The 22,971-nt window shown below is 39.3% G+C and overlaps 1 protein-coding gene across 4 annotated transcripts in view; it reads right to left on the reverse strand.

Annotated features, from left to right (window-relative positions):
• Window positions 1–22,971, reverse strand: part of ppp1r12a (protein phosphatase 1, regulatory subunit 12A) — a 75,207-nt gene that overhangs the window by 34,652 nt on the left and 17,584 nt on the right. For all 4 annotated transcript variants that reach the window (XM_062064696.1, XM_062064694.1, XM_062064695.1 and 1 more), the window contains exons 2-3: window positions 12,755–12,885; window positions 2,695–2,813 (exon numbers count right to left, since the gene is read on the reverse strand). In XM_062064696.1, the coding sequence (XP_061920680.1) occupies window positions 2,695–2,813; window positions 12,755–12,885 (250 nt within the window). The remainder of the gene's footprint in view (window positions 1–2,694; window positions 2,814–12,754; window positions 12,886–22,971) is intronic.

Genomic DNA, 22,971 nt, shown 5'->3' on the forward strand with positions numbered 1-22,971 from the left:
CATATGTGAAGACAAACACACCACTACTTCCACCAGGATTAGACTGAGCTAATAAAGAGAAGGATTCCATGCCGTTCCATGACAACTTCAAGGAAAGCCAGACGAGGACTAAGCGCAATGGCGGCCGGCTAACAAGTTGAATGCATTGAAAAGGAGAAAATCACATTACAAACATACAGAAGTGTTACGTAACAGCCAGTTGCATAATGCTGCTGCTTTTTTCTTGAACACACAGACACACGAGGCATCTCTCCAAAAGTTGCAGCAAAGCATCATCAGGAAATACAAAATGAAAGATGGCAGCTGCTCAGGTGCGCGCATGTCTTGTCTGCGTAAGTCAATTCATTGAAGGGCAGAGAGTAGATTTTGTCAAGTTGACATTACAAATCGTTTGAGAGCTGTGTATCGTGCAATTAATTAGATCTTAAAAAGATTCCTGCCCTAGGGTAAACTGGGTATAACACATGGCACTCTGACAAAGCTTAACCTATCGTTACTATAACAATCTACAAAGTTAATGTAGGTTGCTTCTCTTTCTTCGCCTCCATTTTTCTGCATTCTTTCGTATCTCAAGTTATCATTACGTATATGTATTGTTGCATTTGAACAACTGTATTGTTGATAATAAAGGTAAAGCATTGGTATTGTTCATTATCAATAGCGCTATTTCTATTGGTATTTGTATTGCTCAATTTTTAGTGTAATAATGCTCATTGTCATTTCTGTATTATTTTTTATTTTCGCTAACTGCTTATTTGCTATTACTTTTACCATCATATTTGTACATGTCGTATTTGCTGATGTGCTCTATTGTTGTTGTTGTGTTTGCTGTTGTTGTTTTTGTCTCTCTGTCTAATCCCCCTCTTGTCCCCACAATTCCCCCCTCTGTCTTCCTTTTTTTCTCTTTCTATCCCCTCCTGCTCCGGCCCGGCTGCACCAAATGATAATATAAATACATTTAATAAAGTCAAATACAAATAAGGCAACAAGAGAAGTATCCTACACTTCTCTTTTGTAAAGTAAATCTGAACAGCCGATATGGGCATCTACATCAACTATATGATTTGCCTGAGAAGCTGGCTAGGACAAAAAACAAAACAAACAAAAAAACAAAAACAAAAAAAAAAGATTCCTGACACACTCAGGATTTTGCACTGGTGTATTGGAACCAGAAAGTAGAGCATCGAAGAGAAGCATGACACACAAAAATAAGAGTTAGCAAAAGGGGTGTTCTAAGAAAAAATTGTATTTCCAATATACCAATATTGGAGCATTGAGTATTGGCCGATATGATATCATCAGGAATTATACAATCTTATTATCATCAGGAATCATACAATCTTGTTATTTTGTAGTGTGGAATGTTAGAAAAGGCTTAGTCGAGGGAAAATTGCTTAAAGAACAATGGTAGGCATGAAAAACAATGACCTGTTTATCAATATTTTATATTTATACTGTCTGGAATGGACCTTTGATGCCTTTAAGTAGAAATGGAGGGGTAATTGTTTTTGGCGACACCTCATCCGCAGTAATATTTCAGCTTACGACGCAGTAACTAGAATGATGCGGACACGTTTGTTACTGCATACGTTTTGGGGGAATGCTTTCTAATACACATCTGCCTTGGAAACTGTGTATCTGTAATTAATACACATCTATAATTATATGATACTTGTTTATATTGTCAAATGTGATGTTTTAGATTGCACTATTGACAAATTAATATTGTTAAGTATGTCTCGCTCGTGTGCTATTGTGTGCATAACTGTTGTGTAGCTGCTAGCTCCCAGTAGCCTAACTTGTTTACCTTTAGTAAATTACTTTATAAGAAAATACCAACTTTCTGTGCTTATTGCAGGCCATCGGAACACCCCTAGTAAGCAAATTAACACAAACAGGCTCTTCATCAGTTCAAAGGTTTGGGACGATTAGCTTAAAAAGTCCAAACCTGCACTTAAATCTGTCTTTCATGTTGTTTTCTCTCAAACATGCATACATTCTTCTCATGGTAAAGGCAAAACCGCTTCACTTCGGTAGGATTGTAGGACCACAGAGGTTGCCATTTTTTGTCCCATAATGTCCAGGATCTTTAAAAACAAAAAACAAAACCTGTAGGTAGTTCTTACTGTGTCCAACCTCAGCAGCAATGGCTCATGGTGCACTTTAACAATCCTGCCAAAAGACAGAAAGTTCTTTTTGCCTATGCCATCAGAAGGTCAAGACAGTGCGAATCTCGGACACTGCCCGCTCGCCCAGCTCTACTCTTGATCATCCCAAACGTTGTTTGATGGGCAGCAAATTTATCAAAGCATGCCTTCATGGGACTTGGGGACAGAGTCACGTTGATGTTTCATCATCACAAGAGAACACCAAGAAGAGAAAGACCTGACTTTTCCGTTTTGAATCTTCACCAGAAGGCTGACGTCACAGCTTACACAGAACTTGCTGTTATGCAAGCGAATGGGGAAAAAAAGCAAGTGACTGACAGTCAATGAGAAGTGAGAAACGTATTCATACATGCATGACATACTGATGGGGCCCCTAATCCGTATATGCTTACCACTTTTAGAAACAGCGTGATTAACCTTTAAACAGCCTCCCGAAATATACTCAGTATTTTTCTGTAAGAATTATTTCAAAGGGCTAAATTTGAAAATAAGACTAAATGCATGGGTTAATGTTTAAAAGTCTTACCTTGCCGGTTGATTTCATTCTGGAGGAGCTCTTCCATGGCCTCTTCCTCAGCAATGTCCAGAGGCGTTTCACCCTCGCTGTTTACGACTCCTACGTTGGCTCCCTGACTAATGAGATACCTGCCAACAACAACATAGCAAGACATTTCAAACGTGAAGCGGACATGCACTGATACTTGAGCAGTGACACAGGCATCAGGAAAGTAAACTTTTGAGGAGGCTCCGTCATGTTGTTTTTGTGCCACTGCCAGCGACAACAGGGCGCCGCACCGCCACCTGTACCGCTTGCTATGCGACACCTCAGTAGGAGCTATTAGAATGGATAATCACTTTGTCAACTGCTACAGTCTTCAACTTGCGTTGAATAACTCGTAGACACAAGAGCTAAATCATTAGAGAACAGAAGCAGCACTTCTTCCAAGCAGTCATTTATGGTAACGGTTTAGTTCATTTCAGTAACAAAGTTGCATAGAAATACATCACTTTTACGCTTGCACGAATCAACATGTCCGAAAGGGGATAGCAAGAAGCAAAGCTCATTTAATCCTACACCTTCTACATGTTTTAGCCATTACTGAAAGTCTGCTATGTCTTGTGTTTAACATTTTACTATTTTAAGATATATATATAGTAGTACTTTACCTCATAATTATTAAAATAAATACAGGCATACTAGTTACTGACAGAAACCAGGAATTTTAGGCTGCCGATTTCAATTGTCTGAGTGAAATTAGCAGATACCGATCACAAAGAGTTAGTTGTAGACAATAAAACATTATTACATACTAACTTAAATAACTAAATGTTTGCCCTCAAAGCCCTCCTGTGTCCAGGTGCTTATTTCCGAAGTTTGTCAACGTTAACAAAAACAAACAAAAATATTTTGAGAAAGAGAAAAAAAATCTGAAAAAAAAACCCCATCTAATCAATCATGCTGCTACCCTTGGTATTAAAGATTCGATCTACCAATCCCTTAAGTGTAAGCCTGGTTGCAACACTCTAAAAGAGCCCAACAGTTGCTGTTGTATTATCCTCTCTAGACTCTAATTAATCTACGTGTTAATAGCTGCTTTCACCAGTGATACTGCTCCTTGACGATATTAAGTTATTAAGAAATGCAGTCTTGCCACAATGAAGCTGAGGATTTCTTAACTTAGGGGAGTGGCTCCACAATGTGTATGGACATACACAGCTAGCTGTTAGCCGACTGTCACCCAGACAAAATAATTAAAGGCCTACTGAAACCCACTACTACAGACCACACAGTCTGATAGTTTATTTATCAATGATGAAATCTTAACATTGCAACACATGCCAATACGGCCGGGTTAGCTTACTAAAGTGCAATTTTAAATTTCGCGCGAAATATCCTGCTGAAAACGTCTCGGTATGATGACGCCTGCGCGTGACGTCACGGATTGTAGAGGACATTTTGGGACAGCATTGTGGCCAGCTATTAAGTCTGTTTTCATCGCAAAATTCCACAGTATTCTGGACATCTGTGTTGGTGAATCTTTTGCAATTTGTTCAATGAACAATGGAGACAGCAAAGAAGAAAGCTGTAGGTGGGAAGCGGTGTATTTCGGCCGGCTGCAGCAACACAAACACAGCCGATGTTTCATTGTTTACATTCCCGAAAGATGACAGTCAAGCTTTACCATTGGCCTGTGGAGAACTGGGACAACAGAGACCCTTACCAGGAGGACTTTGAGTTGGATACGCAGACGCGGTACTGTGAGTACGCAGCCGGAGCTTCCAAACATTTGATTGCTTGCCCGTACGTGCGTGCCGCTATGTGCATGTCACGTACGTAACTTTGGGGACTTTGGGGAAATATATGTGCTGTATGAACTTTGGGGAGGTGAACGGTACTTTGGGCTGTGGGATTGAGTGTGTTGTGCAGGTGTTTGATTTGTATTGGCGGGTTATATGGACGGGAGGGGGGAGGTATTTGTTATGCGGGATTAATTTGTGGCATATTAAATATAAGCCTGGTTGTGTTGTGGCTAATAGAGTATATATATATGTCTTGTGTTTATTTACTGTTTTAGTCATTCCCAGCTGAATATCAGGTCCCACCCGCCTCTCACAGCATCTTCCCTATCTGAATCGCTTCCACTGCCCTCTAGTCCTTCACTCTCACTATCCTCATCCACGAATCTTACATCCTCGCTCAAATTAATGGGGAAATCGTCACTTTCGCTCTTGCTGCTGGTGGCCATGATTGTAAACAATGTGCAGATGTGAGGAGCTCCACAACCGGTGACGTCACGCGCATATCGTCTGCTACTTCCGGTAGAGGCAAGGCTTTTTTATCAGGGACCAAAAGTTGCGAACTTTATCGTCAATGTTCTCTACTAAATCCTTTCAGAAAAAATATGGCAATATCGTGAAATGATCAAGTATGACACATAGAATGGACCTGCTATCCCCGTTTAAATAAGAAAATCGCATTTCAGTAGGCCTTTAAAGCATCAGCCAGAGATGATCGGCTTTTGTGATCTGCATTGAAAGATTTTTCATGAAAAAATTGCCAATACTGATCTGTGGCCAATCGATCGGCGCGTCCCTAAGAAACATTGTATAATGAGTAAATAAATAACAACTTACTGATAGATCATAGCTTATCAAATAATGAATTAATTCAGGAAAAATAACACATCCTGCTTGCTTTACTTTCTTTGCTTGTACATTTTCTTTGACAGACTCACATTAGAACATTATTTAACTCCCTTACTCAAGCTGTTGCATAATTTTACTTCTACTGCATAAATATATTTAGACATTAATACGCTAAAAGCTTTTAGTCTTGTGTGGAAATACATACGCTTAACGATTTCGGACCATTAATATACCTAATATGCATTAATATTATTATACCGCCACAACAAAATGGTGTTAGTAGTCATACCCCTCAGAACTTTTGACAATGCAAAGGCATGTAAATATGATCCAAAGTGAGTTTTGTTCGTCTTGTTGTGTTAGCAACTCTCATTGGATGTTTTGTGGGTTTGGAATTCTTCCGCCAGCCGTGTCTGTGAATATTCTTATTTTTAAGGTTGTTGTGTTCTCAAGATAGGGTTGCGCGATAGATGGTAAAATTATATAAATTTGGCCGGGAATAGAGGTTTTAATACTGTCGTTATATCATAATAATGCATGTTGATGAGATCAATCAATCAATCAATGTTTATTTATATAGCCCTAAATCACAAGTGTCTCAAAGGGCTGTACAAGCCACAACGACATCCTCGGTACAGATGACGGTATAGCTTGATTGGTAGAGCGGCCGTGCCAGCAACTTGAGGGTTGCAGGTTCGATCCCCGCTTCCGCCATCCTAGTCACTGCCGTTGTGTCCTTGGGCAAGACACTTTACCCACCTGCTCCCAGTGCCACCAACACTAGTTTAAATGTAACTTAGATATTGGGTTTCACAGTGTAAAGCGCTTTGAGTCATTTGAGAAAAAGCGCTTAATAAATGTAATTTACTTCACATTCTAGCGGTTTCCTGCAAATCTGCCAGCGACAAGCGAACAAACACATCCTCAGCGCACTGTAGGGCCCTTATTAGCGATTAACGCCCCTCCACGGTGCAAAGCCACTTCTAAGTCAGCAATTTTAGCCTTTAAGGTGGCAAATAAACTAAGTTTATTACAAGTATCATTCCTGGGGGACAAGGAAGAGCTAAACATGTCACACACTAGAAATATATGCCAACCTTAAAATAGAGTTCTTGAATGTAAGTAAACAAAGGTGGGCGGATTGATACAAATATAGACTGTAACAATACCAAGTATAATAATCTATACTGCAGCGATTAGACTGATATTTTTATATTGTCAAACAAACCTTTTGTCGTTTTTGTTATTGTTGACAAACACAATAAATAAGTCCCCGGACACAAGGGGATGTTAATGGCAAAAAACTAAACTTAATCATTCAATGATCATGAAAATTTCAAGTACTCTATCAGTATCTGCATTGTTATGACCAATACTGCCCCTATATCTACTTGGTATTGAATTGATGCCCAAATTTGTAGTATCGCCTAAAACTAATGCACAGTATCCAAACAGAACATCAAGTGTTCATTTAATTTTAATAGAGGTGTAGCTAGAAATATGTTACAGTATAAGGTAGGGGTGAAACGGTACACAAAAATTTCGGATAGGTACGTACCTCGGGTTAGAGGTCACGGTTCGGTTCATTTTCGGTACAGTAAGAAAACAAAATATACATTTTTTGGTTATTTATTTACCAAATTTGTAAACAATGGCACATAACATACATATACACACACAAGGTCCATTGCCAGGGTTAATGTGGTCAACATATATAAAATAAAAACTAAGTAAGATAAGGCTCAGAATGTTTTTTTAACAAAACCTTTCTACATATAAAGTGCTTTTTTTGATTGATTGATTGATTGATTGAGACTTTTATTAGTAGATTGCACAGTACAGTACATATTCCGTACAATTGACCACTAAATGGTAACACCCCAATAAGTTTTTCAACTTGTTTAAGTCGGGGTCCACGTTAATCAACGTTAAACTGCCTCAAGTTGTTGCTCAGATTAAATAAAATGACAAAACGTTTCTTCTACTTATAAAAAGTGCAACATTAAACAGTTTCAAGTCAACTCAGCCTCAGATTAACTTTTCGTCCCCCCCCCCCCCCAGCGTGGCTAACTTGGCAGTAAGAGGTGGGAGCTGTTTGCTCGTCTTTATCTTTGTTGAAGCGATGTTCACTTGGGGTTGGTGCCGCTTCAAATGGGTTAGCATATTTGACGTGTTGGCAGAAGCATACCCTACCGCTGCTGAACAATGTCGTCAAACCTCCGTCCTCCGCACCCGAAGTGTTCCCAAACGGGAGATCTTAACGAGGCAGGAGGGTCTTCCAGCTCTGGCTTTTATATGTTGTCGTAGCCTGGTCGTTGCTAGCATGCCGTGTGTTGTGCCTCAGTGTGCATTGTTTACACAACGTACGGTGCGCTACTTAATATGTCCGTGTGGAAACTTGTTCGGTACACCTTCGAACCGAACCGGAACCCCCGTACCGAAACGGTTCGATACAAATACACGTACCGTTACACCCCTAGTATACAGTAATCAGTAATTAACAGTAAATTAGCAAGTAGATTAATAACAGTTTTGAGAAAAATAAACTGGGAATAAGGCAATATGTTAGCAGCCAAATTAGCAGCCTTTGTAATTTGTTTTGAAATGGTTATATAATTTATTTACTAAATAATATATTGTGATATGTATATTTATCAAAGAAGGCTACAAAATAAATCACAATATAGATTTTAGCCCCTATCGCCCATCCCTATCTCAGGGCATTGAATCACAGCTGGACTATTCATGATGTCTTCGGCCATATCTTTTTGGCCTTTTGGGGGTGTATTAGTGCCCAAGACATGGGTAACTTACACATCTGTGAAGGCGCCATTAATGCTGAAAGGTACATACAGGTTTTGGAGCAGCATATGTTGTCATCCAAGCAACGTTACCATGGACGCCCCTGCTTATTTCAGCAAGACAATGCCAAGCCACGTGTTACATCAACGTGGCTTCATAGTAAAAGAGTGCGGGTACTAGACTGGCCTGCCTGTAGTCCAGACCTGTCTCCCATTGAAAATGTGTGGCGCATTATGAAGCCTAAAATACCACAACGGAGACCCCCGGACTGTTGAACAACTTAAGCTGTACATCAAGCGGGAATGGGAAAGAATTCCACCTGAGAAGCTTAAAAAATGTGTCTCCTCAGTTCCCAAACGTTTACTGAGTGTTGTTAAAAGGAAAGGCCATGTAACACAGTGGTGAACATGCCCTTTCCCAACTACTTTGGCACGTGTTGCAGCCATGAAATTCTAAGTTAATTATTATTTGCAAAAAAAAATAAAGTTCATGAGTTTGAACATCAAATATCTTGTCTTTGTAGTACATTCAATTGAATATGGGTTGAAAAGGATATGCAAATCATTGTACTCCGTTTATATTTACATCTAACACAATTTCCCAACTCATATGGAAACGGAGTTTGTATATACATACTGCAAGTCTATATATAATGTAGTAACAGACACATTAATAACAATATGTAGCATGTTTTAATTTTGATAATTTTAATAATTTCCGGGACTGACTTTTGCGCATTGATCTCGGTTTCCATAGCAGCGCATGTTTGACTTCTGGCAACATGCGTGTTCCTACTTACGGAATCAAACACGAGTGTATGTTCTAATCAGACTTGGCAACAGACAACGAAAACTACTGTTTTTGGACAAATGAGGATTTACAACCTTATAATTTTGTATCAAAATGTACTGCTGCTTATAGAAGCAAGCACGAAGGAAGAGTGAGACGTTGAAGCAGACAGAAGCCGGGAGAGGGGGATACAGCGAAGTTGACGCTATAAATAAGGAATTTGGAGCAAAGCTATTTCGACATAAATTGCTTACCCAAAATCAGCAGGAAACGTCCACGGCCAGTTGGACCAGACGAACAACGGTCCATCGAGTGAGTCACTTTAATATCGATCATAATACAAGCAGCACGCCACACGTGTTCGTACAACTTCAGTACAAACGCTGTCTGGCTAGCTTAGCTGTGTACATACAAAACATGAAATGCGGGCTAACCCTTTACAGCAGGGGTGGGCAATTAATTTTTACCGGGGGCCGCATGAGCAACCCGAGCACTGCTGGAGGGCCACACCGACAATATTTCAATTAAATTTTGCACAAATTATTTTTTATATACCGTAAGATAGATAATAATAATAATAATAATATTTTCATTTAACCTAACTTATCTTTATACAAAAGCAGATGGCTTTTGATGGTTTTATTTTTAACACTTTCTTACACAACACTTCCTGATGTATATTACAATACAAAAATTTCAATTTCTGTCACTTCATCCTGCATCCTCTTTGTTGTGAACGTAGCACGTCTGTAAGGTGATTGGCGAAGAAGGAAGAAGCGTTGCTGTTGCGGAAATGAGTGGTTTTCCTTTTGGAAAGAACGAGATAAGTTGAGCTGTGTTAGTATAGCATGCTCAATAAAAGTTTAAAAAGAGCGTCAGACTTGGTGTGCACTTCTTCCGGACGCTACAATTGATGTCACAAGTGGGATGAAATGCCTCCCAGTTCGCCTTGCCATCAAACCTGGGAGTCTTCGTTGAGGGCGGAATTCCCCCCGTGGCAAGCAGCGTGGCTGCACCTGTAAACGCTGTCTCTCTCTCTCTCTCTGTCTCTCTCTCTCTTTGCGGCGAGCTCCTCACGTGGCACGTACCTCCCGATGACGTAGCACACAAGCAGCGCAGTATGCGCAAAGTTTGACTTCTGACACCATTTGTAGCGTCCAGAAGAAGTGCACAGCAAGTCTGACGCAATTTTTAAACTTTTATTGAGCAAGCTATACTAACACAGCTCAACATATCTCGTTCCTTCCACACGCACGTCTCCTCACTTCTCATTTACACAACTCAAGAAGACAACATCTACTTCAGCAGGTCGTTACACTATATTCTTTAAACACAGCAACGTGTGTACCACAAATAAGCACACGGCTTTACCTTTACTTGGCAGTCCATGTCTTTTTTAAAACACGCCATTCGTCATCAACTTTTCTCTTTTTAGCGTCTCGGGGATAACCGGGCATCACTTGTCGCTGTGCGCCTTCCCTCACAGGATTACGCACATATAACACTTTTCAAAATAAAAGCAGCACAGTTGTATTGCACGCACGACAAATATGTTTTTTTAAATTGATTTTGTATTTGTGATTGCCGCTGCGCGCACGAGCATACGTCCACACGGAAGTAATACAAATAATGCTTTTCAAAACAAAAGCAGCACCGTTGTATAGCACACTCGAAATAGATACTTTTTAAAATTTATTTTGTAATTTATAATTGGCCTCACGCGGGCCGGACAGGGACGTAAAAAGGGCCGGATGCGGCCCGCGGGCCGCAGAATGCCCAGGTCTGCTTTACAGATACTGTAATATGAATGTTCATATTTTTCAGTCAGTACAAATTGGTGTCGTATCGCAGTGTTGTGCATTACAAACTCAAATGCATTTAGTGTTGTTGTAAAAGCTAGCTTATCTCTTGGTGTAATTAGCTTTTACAGCTTATACCGTAGCACGCTGATGTGTTACTACGATTGAAAAAAGGAGTTCCTCAGTGTTCGCTCTTACAATAACAATATCGCTACAACTCGGTTATTATACAGGTTACGGAACGTAAATTAAGTATTGTTGATGGTTTTTATTGCATTTTTAAAGTGATTTAGAGGTAGAATTGATTGCTCTCATTAGCTGCATTGCTAGCCACCTAGAACGAGCCAATTTTTAAATGATACAAAGCAAAAAAAAAAAAAAACATAAAACGTTCGTCGTCTTGTCTTTCATAATGATTGTGATCGATAGGTAAAATTCCAAAAAAGGTGCAGTTCCCAACATCCCAAATGACGACGAGAGAGTCGTAGAAGAGAAGAGGGATTATTCAAGCGGGCGATTTATATATTAAGAAAACTAGTGGAATATGGCAGAGAGATTCTCTTCTTTAGATTTTTCTTTTAGCAATGTAGACGTCCAGGAAACCCACAATGAGTCTACTTGGCCACATTTGGACATATGTATACGTCTCGATAAAACATTCATTTGAGTTGTTTACCATGTAAGCCCAAATCAAAACTGTTCTCCAGTTGCCAAGCCGGGCATATTTCGCACGAGAAATGCTGCCAAAAATGTATACCGAAGTGAGGAAGATCATAGCCGCACACTTAAGTAAAGTCACTTACTTGCCGCTGACCAGAACCGTACGTGTGTGACAGGACAATACATCGTTGACTGGGTATTAGAAAGTGCCTTCCTGCCAATATATTTTTTATCTGAGTTTGATACATTTTGTATTATTTGCACAGCTATGTTATTTATTTTATGTAGAAAGAATATTTTTCTATTTTATTTATGTTATGTAATTCTGTGCTACTTAAACAGTTTTTTTTTGTGCGGTTAATACCCATCTTGACTAACTGGGTTAATAAAAGTGCCACTGACTGTTTACAGTAGTTGTCATTCAGTTCAATTTCAGTGAATATCGCTCAAAAATGAATATCTTATATGTATATTTTTACCGAAAAATATATTGAGATATATATCGAATATCGAGTTTAAGTAAAAATATATCGAGATATACTTCTTCGTCCGTATCGCCCAGTCCTACCCTGAACTGTACAATACTGTGGAAACTCAAAACACAGGTCTACAGGAACCTATAGTTCTAGGAATTAAAGGTTACAGGAAATTAAGGTTCCTGAACCTTTAGTGGAAAAGGACCTATAATGTGCCAAAAAGTAGTTATTGTTAAACTTTTGCGGCTACATCTCTCATTGGATGTTTTGGAACTCTTCTGAAAGACCATTGTTTGCTATCGTCCTAACCCTTTGATGAGACTGTAATAGAAGCTTCTTGGACTGAAGCGGGCCTGTTGAGAACTCTCCACCCACATGAGATTGCAGAGCGCTCTCTCCATGACACCATGTCTCCATTAGTCACCAGCTAGTCTGATCAGCCACTTGACCTTTGCTTTCACTTGTGTGCCGCGACTTCTTGTTTTCTTCCTGTCGCTCTGACGAGTGGTTACGCCACCTGATGTTTGGTTTAGTTTGTCCTCACTCACTGTATATTTGCAAAAAGGTGTCAGACAAAATGTGTAGCGTGGCTGCAGCAGTAAATCAGGTCATGGCACACTCCCAATGTGCAGGGAAATGGGAGCTGTGCTCTTCTGGGCCCTCTTTTAGTCTGTTTGAATATCCTCTGATAACACCGGTGTTGTTATCTGTAGACGCAACAGATCTTCTTCCCTGAAAAGGAGTTAGGGCGGGGAAAGCACGACCCCGTTTTCAATAGGATGACCCCGATCTGCTCCCATATTCAATGATATCACTCTAGAAAGTGCAGCTGACCCATGCCAATAGCTGATGCTCCAAAAACGAGACATTACAGGCAAACCTTATACTGTGTTTTTGTACGCGATTGACTCACTCTGCGATGTCGAGGTATCCGCAGGAGGCGGCGGCGTGCAGTGGGATCCAGCCCTCGTTGTCAGGCTGGTTGATGCCTGCTCCGTGGGCCACCAGGAAAGTCACCATGTCGACATTGTCGTCTATGCACGCCTATGGAAGTAGTGAGAAAAACGGGACAGGGATAAGGCCGTTGCATGAAGGAGAAACTATCTTTCACACGCAGCATGATTCTGCTGTGTAAAATTCACTCAGGTTATAAAAACAACTCATGGAGTCATACAGTATCTCCACATGCTAGATACTGGATATTGCAAATACCACTAATAAAATCCTGCTCACCCACAATGCTTCAACACAGCGCCTGGACTGTCTCTCTCTCTCTCCTGGGGTTGCTATGACAACAAACTCATTGACAACAGACACACACACACACACACACACACACACACACACACACACACACACACACACACACACACACACACACACACACACACACACACACACACACACACACACACACACACACACACACACACACACACACACACACACACACACACACACACACACACACACACACACACACACACAGAGTGGCCTCACGTTCAGGGCACACATCTGACTGCAACCCTTGTCCAAATTTGGGTGGTTTGCAATGCCGTAGATGGCCAAGGCTGCTGAGCATCTCCACGGGCCTAACTAAGCTTATCTGACAGTGTGTGTGCATGCGCGTCTGTAAGTGTGTGCGGGTGTTCAGGCATGCCGAGGGAACGTCTCCAGGCGCAGGTGGACCTGAAGAGAGTGGCTGCATCTAAACTAGTTTGGATGGTGGAAGGAAAACAATATGAACATTAAACATTTCTGGATTCTTTATTTACACGTCCTGAAAATTAATGGTGCCTCCAGGACAAGCGCAAGGTTTTGTTGTAGTAGCGTAGCTCTTAGCTTGATGGAGTGTGTTGTTATTGGCAGCAAAGTGTTGAGAGCGAGTTATCCGAAGACAACAACGCAGATTGATTTGACTTTACCAGACCGTCGGTGGTCTTATGAAATTATTGTCAGCACTGGAGTGTCGTTCTCCATCATTATAACAGCATGAAAAGGAGTGCGCTCGGCTAAACGTGAAGGCCGGGGAAAGGATGTACACAAAAAAAACTTAATACAGTGAGCAAACACAGACTTGATTGATAAAAGGACCTTTCTTGCGCTCACAGTGAAGCACTCAAACGCTGCAGTGAGTCAATCTGGAGCAAACACGATGTCATTTAAACCTGTTTAGCCAGTGGGCCTCAGAGTTAGCTGTTCTCCAGTATGAAGCCCACTGCAAATGAATTTCGGTTAATACATATTTTATTAGGGTGTGTAACAATACGTTTTAACAACGATTCGATTCGGAATTTCTGGTTGCCAAAACGATTCAGGGACAATATATTTTTTGGAATGATATGATCCGAAACGATTCAGTGAGTTGAAATTGATTCAGTAACTTTTTCAACCAGTGTATACTGGACACTACAGGTGAAGTTTACTATATTCCTATTATTTATTGTAAGGGAATTAGAGTATTTTCTGGACCATAGGGTGCACTGGTTTTTAAGGCGCACTGCCGATTAGCGGGTCTATTCAAGTCTATATTCAACAAAAGGTGCACCGGATTATAAGGCACACCAAATGGGGTCATATGATTATTTTTCCTACATTTAAAACACTTCCTTGTGGTCTACATAACATGTAATGGTGGTTCTTTGGTCAAAATGTTGCATTGATTATGTTTTACAGACCATCTTCAAGCCGCTTTCCGAGCGCCGTTTTGTGGGTAGGTCTCATTTATGTGGCTCCCTTTTGACGGCGTCTTCTCCCCGTCATCTTTGTTGTACCAGTAGTTTTTAGCGCTTCCATAACGAGTTGACAGATACAAGTTAGAAGTGTACGCTACTTTGGATTACAAATGGCAACAGCCTAAGATGAATGCCACACAAGAGGATAGAGGAAAAAGAAAGAGCTTATTGGCTACGGAGCAGACTACAATGGCCAACGCATGCACATTTTTGGGACTTATGCCGACTCCAAATACACAACAGCAGAAACCAATAGCTAAGAAAAGTTTGTTTTGCATAATATGTCGAAACAAAACAGCAGATAATATGTCTCCAAATAGATACCATTTTGGGGTCCTTATACACACATCATAATAATAACCGTGTGTTGAAGCACAGTACGCATGACTACAGTAGCCGTAATGTGCTGACAATCCATTAAGCAGTGCGTACTAAAACATTGACAGATTTTTGGGCGCTCTGTGTATAATCTCAATGAAAATGAAAAATCTAAGTTTTGGGCTTGCTTGCTAGAGTCATCTTGCAGTGTGTGTGTGACTGCCATCTACCGGTCACGCTCATCATTACACCATGTACCAAATTAAATTGCTTCGAGGTCGGGAAGCACAACCAAAATTAGTAAGTACATTAGGCGCACCGGGCTAAAAGAGGCACTGCCAATTTTTGAGAAAACGAAAAGACTTTAAGTGTGCCTTATAGTCTGAAAAATACGGTAGGTATTAGTAATCTTTGGGAACCTCACGATTCAATTACCATCCAGGAGCTACGATTCGATTAAAAATGGATTATTGATGCATCTTTAATTTTGATATCGATGCAGCTTTACATTTCTTTTCGTTTCACTAAATAAGCGTTTATCATTTGCAACTTTAAAAAATGAATTCATTTGGAATAAGAAACCGTAAAATTGGCAAATTTGGTAAATTGATGAAAATGTGTGCAAAACTGGACCATAAGTGCCCAACAGTAAAGGAGCTGGTCGTATCTATCGGTGAGGTGGCTCGCTGCAGTCAGCCAAATTTTAGAACTGTCTGCATTACTTTATTTACAATAAATCAATCAATTATTGACGTTTACTAATAGATTCTATAATCTTCAATGTCCGAATTGCGATGCATTTAAAAATCGATTATTTCCCCCACCTTTAGTAGGTATTAATGAACTAATACAAACAAGTAAGTAAACATCAATTATTGGCCAATGCATTCACATCTTATTTGAATAAAGTGCAAACAACACTTTAGGTAGAATTAACAAGCCAAACCCTTAAAAAAACTTTTCTACTCTTATTTTCAATATTCAAGAATTTTTCCATAAAACTACAGTAACCAACATTTTAACAGTGGATTTACTTGCTAAATAAAGTTCTACGACTGGGCTACATGTGTATTCTGTTCTGCGCACTAGCGTCGCCGATGATGGACCACGTCTCAGGTGTGCGGATGCATGTATGTATGCATCCCTGTCGATGGTGTTGGTCCCTCGCTTCCTAATTTCCGTAGCCTACTTGTTTGATCGCTCGTAATTATTTGTTTCTGGTTAATTTACTTCTCCTTATCTGCCATGTTGTGTTTTGGAAGTCGATGCATTGCTGTAACTTGTCACTTCCATTGTAGTAATGTCTTTGGGCTTAAAGTTGTGTTGCAGCATTATATTATTGTGTTGTGTAGTTTGTATTTGTTGTGGCTTTTGCAATCTTGCTGAGCATAAAGTTGTTGTGTTGTAACTAATGATATTGTCTTGTAGCGTTTGTTATGACCTTTCTTGACCACTGCAGCTATCCACCATTTTTGTTTTGACAGACTTAACGTTTAATCTCCCTATCATTAAAAGTGTTTAACCTCATATAGAGTAGGGCTGGGCGATATGGACGAAAAAGTATATCTCAATATATTTTTACTTAAACTCGATATATATCTCTATATATTTTCCGGTGAAAGTATACATATAAAGATATTACATTTTGAGTGAGATTCACTGAAATTGAAGTGAATGACAACTGTACTGTAAACAGTCAGTGGCACTTTTATTAACCCAGTTAGTCAAGATGGGTATTAACAGCACAGAAAATAAACTGTTTGAGTAGCACAGAATTACATAACATAAATCAAATAGTAAAATGTTCTTTCTACGTAAAATAAATAACATAGCTGTGCAAATAATACAAAATGTATTAAACTCAGATAAAAAATACATTTGCAGGCAGGCACTTTTTAATTCCCAGTCAAAGATGTATTGTCCTGTTACACACGTACGGTTCTGGTCAGCGGCAAGTAAGTGACTTTACTTAATTCTGCGGCTATGATCTTCCTCACTTCGGCATACATTTTTGGCAGCATTTCTCGTGCGAAATGTGCCCGGCTTGGCAACTGGAGAACAGTTTTGATTTGGACTTACATGGTAAACAACTCAAATGAATGTTTTATCTAGACGCATACATTTGTCCAAATGTGGCCAAGTAGACGCATTGTGGGTTTCCTGGACGTCGTCTACATCGCTAATAGAAAAATCTACGGAAGAGAATCCCTCTGCCATCTTACACTAGATTTTTTAATATATAAATCGCCCGCTTGAATAATCCCTCCTCTTCTACGACTCTCTCGTCGTCATTTAGGATGTCTGTTGTGATTTCCCTTCCTGGTTCGATGACCCGCCATATGTTGCCTCGGATTGGCCTGTCCTTAATGTTCTGCCCTAATGTCAACCAGTCGTGACTCATCATAGTAAACAACCAACCAATCATGGATGTTTTTATACGTGCAAGCACGTCTTGGAATGAGGAAGGGGAGGGGTTTAGTAGCCCATGAGAGGGAGTGGGGAGCGGGGTAGAATCAAGGAACCCAACAAATTAGTGGTGTTTGGTAATTTTAACGTGAAAAAAATTATATCGATATTACGATATTTTCTTAATTCATATCTTGTTTAAAAATATATCGATATATCTTACAAACTCGATATATCGCCCAACCCTAAAATAGAGTTTGCCTTTCTTGAATCCAATGTTTTCCTTTTTGTAGTATCTATAAAATTGATCAAGTCCCCTTTAAAACTATCTTCGATCAATACATACTGTATCTTCCGGGAGGCAAACTCACAAAGCACAGATCAATGTAGTTGAATTCAAAGCATATAAATGAATATATCGATTAATTGTTACATCCCTATACTTTACACATTGATAGTGAGGCAGCATTGTTGGTCATACAAATCCTTATAGGCTGACAGATAAGTAAAACATGTCACAAGATACACAGTGACAAGGACATAAAGGCTGCATTGTAACATAACTACGCACTTGATGGCCTTGACAGTGGGCAAGGTACGTCGTCTAGCTAAATGGAAACGTATGGAAGCTGATGGGGAAGCTGCGCTAATCGAATCAAGAATTGCAGAATGTTTCTTTTTGTTAGTCGATGGACAAGCCAAAAAGATTCATGTACCCATGATTAGGCTGGGCAAAACGGGCAGCGAAAGGTCACACTGGTCGCTTCTGAAACGTTAAAAGAAAGGGATTTCATCCATGGAGAATGGGAAGTAAAGGCCGACTCGTTTACAGAAAGGTTAAACAAAAGGAAGCAGAGATTTCAGTTGTACTAAAAACTAAAGGTAACATTCAGCAGTGCTGCAAAGCAAAGCAGAAAAAAAGGTAGCCTATCCAATATATGGAAATAACATTTTAGAACATAATGAGACATGTACAGCGTCCTGCCTCAAATCGTAAGACAACATCCACATGAATTTCAAGACATACTCCCCACACGCACCACACTGAAAATGGCTAAAAAAAAAACATGCGCCCATGACGTGCGCCCAAGAAGGGAGGCTGGCCTGTTGCCCTGACAACAAAGCCAAAAAGAGAACACGGGTTCAGAGCTTGTCAAGCTTTTGTAAGAAACATAAATAAATAGAGAAAGGAGTTCATTTTAAAGCAACACGGGGGTTGCACTCATGGCCGCAACAAAAAAAGAAAAAAGCACAAGACGTCTAGTGCTGAGAGGAGCGTCTCAAGGTGCCATCTTTGTTTTTTTAACCTCTTGCAGGCAAGACTTAACCATGACAACGGCCGGTCTCATGACTTTATATGGCTAAAAGGAAGATGCTTTATTATCCACATTATTTGGAGTAGTCATTTTCACACATGAGGGGATTTATAACACAGCATAAAGAAAAGAACACGGTGAAACAAGAAAAACACCATCACCCATTTACCGAAGAATGGACGCTTACGTGATGATTTTATAGTACTGACCGAACTACTACAGCCTGAGAGCTAGCCCATTAGCTGTACAGGACAGCAGGAATCAATATAAAGTAAAAGAAAAACCTCATCACTGCTAAGAACAGCAGTTATGATGAACACACATCACTCCATCTTAACAGGAAGTGTTAACACACCAGATTGACAACTGAGTGCAACATACACGTCTTCCCCTAAAGTGGACAGAGTATAGCTACTGTTTGGATAAAAAAGGTATGTTTATTACCAAAGGGAGCAAAGCGTTTCATTTAGCTACACTGGAGGGGGCACAGGCTGGGTGTCAAACTGCTGAACGACCTGTGAAAAAGGGCTGGACAATTATGGTAAAAATAATCTTCATGATTATTTTTAATTGATATTGTAATCATGATTAATAAAACGATTATTCATTAATTTAAAATGAATACCAACAAAACTCCACTTTTAATAGTTTTGAAAAAACCCGGATATAATTAATAAACCACTACAAGTAAAATAATAGTAGTAGTAATACATTTAAATAACAGCAAGATAAAAACAATAAAATTTTTCCGTTTTGTTTTTAATTCAAATTTGACCATTTACACTTATTTTACCACCCTACAGTGTGTGCTTTTTAAAAAAAAAAAAATTTAAGAACATTTTTGTTAATTAAATGCAAAAATCCCCACATTTATTGGTGCAATACATCTGAACAATTTTTGTATTTGAGGTTAAAGTATAGTAACTATGTAAATGTATCAAGTGCTTTAAAAGTACATTATGCTTGTGTTAGGTATTTTTTTGAAACCTTTATTTTGTTAGCACAGACAGACCGGATGTGGCGCACTGCGCGATTATTGTGAAGGGAGGAAGTGTGCTGTGCTGTTGTTCTTAGCTTGACGAGTAAGGAAACAATTTGAGGCTGTAAAAAAAAAAAGAAAAGAAAAAGGGGCTTCTCAAGTTGCAACTGCTGTTTGTACATTGATCTTCCATCAATGTCGTTGTTCACAACAACACTGACAGATGAGGTGTGTTGTGGGTGTATGGATTGTTCTTGCGAGCTTTAGCTTTATGGTTTAGGGGCTGTCTCCAGATGGGGATAAATGAGCAGTCCCAAACACATTTTCCCAAACAAATGTTCATTCTCCTCACAATGACAGTATTTTACTTACATTTATGTCAATTTCCCTGACATTCTGCGTATAACAGCAGATTTCACTTTAACCAATTATGCGATTCGGTACGCGGTTGCATATATGCGGCAATCAATTCACTTTTTTGGTTTAGTGATTATTGATTAGGCATACTAGCGCTGTGTAAAAAAAGTAGCAAACAGTGAGATTCCAAACTTCTAACAGACATGCTGTAGTGGATTTACATAATTTACCCACAGAACTTAATTTATTGTTAGAGAGTTTCGGTCCGACAGGGTTTTCACAGGACACATTTCCGGTGTTGTTGCACTAAGAAGCCACGGATGTATACTGCTCTATTGCTGATTTAAAAAGCTACCTCTGAATGTCATTAAAACAATTAGCTCTATCTTTTGACACTTCTCCTTTGACTCGTCCTTAAATGCTACAGTGCTTTGTTTGCATTCATTCGCTCCTCATCTCTTTCAACGTCACAAGCTCCGGAATTTGCACCCACGTTGCATGGCCCATTATCGTATTTAAAAAAAAAAAAAAATTATATTGTCATGATCGTGAGAAGCCATAATCGTAAATAAAATCAAAATGTGGTTAATTGTTCAGCCCTACTCCACACCTCGTAGCAATGTAATGCTACGGTACTGTCACATACTTATGTAGAAAACAATACAAATAAAAAACACCATCAGTCTGATCCTGGAAATTCTTTATCCACACTGTGGTTTGGGGTTGATTTTACCTTCCATTTTGCTGCAGAGTCTAGTTTTGATGGTAGTCAGTGGTAGGGCTATCCCAGTGAAACTTTTTTTCACTTCCAATATGATGCCAATATTGGAGCCTTAGGAACTGGCCAATACCAATATTATTCGATACAACAGCAGCAAAAATCATACACATTCAAATTTTTTGTAGTGTGGAATGTTAGCAAATGTTTGATCAAGTGACATGACTTAAATGGACTTAAAAAGTATGAAAAACACTATAGTTTTTATTAACAGTCTGGAATTGACCTAGTGGAAATAGTTTTTTGCGACACCTAGTAGCCACAATAATCATTGTGCTTAGCTGTTGTGTAGCTGATAGCTTTTAGTAGCCTATAACCTACAGTGTTTACTTTTTGTAAATGACTTGAATAAAATAGAAAGACAGAAAAAGGCCAACCTTATGTGCTTGTTAGAGGACATTTGAATGTTAACTGGCTGTCAAGCTTTACACAAGGAAATACGCTGCAGGACTGCTTGTATTGAAACGCTTATATCGGTCACCTAAAATTAAGTCTAACTAAAGTTACTGGACAGGAAAACATATCTTCATTGTGTAAAGTTCTGAAAAGTTCCATATCACACTGAACTAAAATGAGAATTGAGTTGCTGTCATAATTCGGTTTAAGTTTTGCTCTCTTGTCTCTCCGTTATCCTCATTGGGCTTTTCCAGTAGCCCCAATGAGAAAGCTTATTGACATGATTTGTGTATTCATACAGTATACGCACAGGACAATTTTGATACTTGTGACTAGAGATGTTCACAGAGTACTGGTAGTTTTTGGTACCAGTTCCTACTGGGGTCAGTCCAGGAAGACAGTTAAGATTCTGGACACATGATACGGATATTGGTATTTTATTTTTATCCAGCTGACCGTTGTAGTTATGACACAATGTCCCATTCACTTCAGTTGCCGCTGCTACGTATAAAAAAACAAAACATGGGTAGGATCTGAGAATCAGCTTTGAATAATTACAAATAAAGAAGCAACTTGTTGTGGTACAAAGTGTGTACCACAACAATATTTCCTCCTCAAAAGGTCCCTCAAAGTTTTGCACGCTTATAAGAGTGAACACACTTTACTCACGACTGCCGACACCGCGCTTAATCGACTGTCCTTTTAGCAATCCAGTAATCCACAGGCCAATAATAATCCACTCTGAAAAGTAAAAAATTAAGTAATATTATAATCCATAAAGTTGCTCTAAAGCAAGATAGCAACAAGTCCCCGTCTCCATCGCGCCGCCTTTGCATGGCATCAAGACACCTTGCTTAAATACACACCTACCTAACATGCTAATTGATTGTATTGATTTATATATTTTGCATGATACATCATGTAAAACGTCTGTGCTCTGCACATAAATTTCATACACAGATATTTCCAGCTGAGTGTAATTGTAATGAATGGAAACACAGGATCTGTGTGGGCTTTACAAGGTGATGACATAACTAGGGATGAGTATTATATCCATTACTCTTTTGTAGGGCGCAACATACAGCAAAGACTGAATTGACCAACACACCATAAACTACACACTACTGCCATCTAACGGATTTGGATTTGCAACCGCAATTTCATCAAGTCATACCTGCAATGACACAGAAATGTGATGAAGAAACAAGATATAATAACTGTACAGCAGTTATCATAATCGGCTCATTTTAAAATATTGGACCAACAAAAATGTGAATTTATTATCAAAAACAATTAATATTTATTAACACCCAATTTTTCGATTTTTTATAAAAAAATATATATAATATACACTGTTGCCGTTAACGCACTTTTTGTCTTTTTACTCATTGAAATCAGAAAGGACGTGCAATATCGGAAATCCGTGCGTCCCCGGGATGCAGCCTTTTTTATTTTTACCGACCCTGCCTTCTCCGGGTCAAAACTCTGGTTTACTTGTTTTTTTTAATCGATTATTGCTTTCCGGCGGTGTTTTGTTTTGTTTATATTTGCCGAGTCAAATTTGCGTCCCCGTTTATTGCGTTTTTATTGGTCGACTTCAAAGTAATGAACTTTCCGGTACAATTTCTTAAATTTTGATTCGCCGAAAGTTTTATCAATCACAAATACTGCATTTCCGGTATTAGGACTCACACGTGTTATTGTTTTCGTCATGGCGAGCAATAAACCCAAGAAGCGAAGCTTCAATGAAAAGTGGCTTCAGGAGCCACTTTTCAGCAAATGGCTCACTTATGAAGATGGAAAGATGTTCTGCACACCATGTAAACGGGCTAAGAAAAAGAACAC

Source organism: Entelurus aequoreus, linkage group LG12 (assembly GCF_033978785.1).
Source record: "Entelurus aequoreus isolate RoL-2023_Sb linkage group LG12, RoL_Eaeq_v1.1, whole genome shotgun sequence".
Taxonomy (NCBI): Eukaryota; Metazoa; Chordata; class Actinopteri; order Syngnathiformes; family Syngnathidae; genus Entelurus; species Entelurus aequoreus.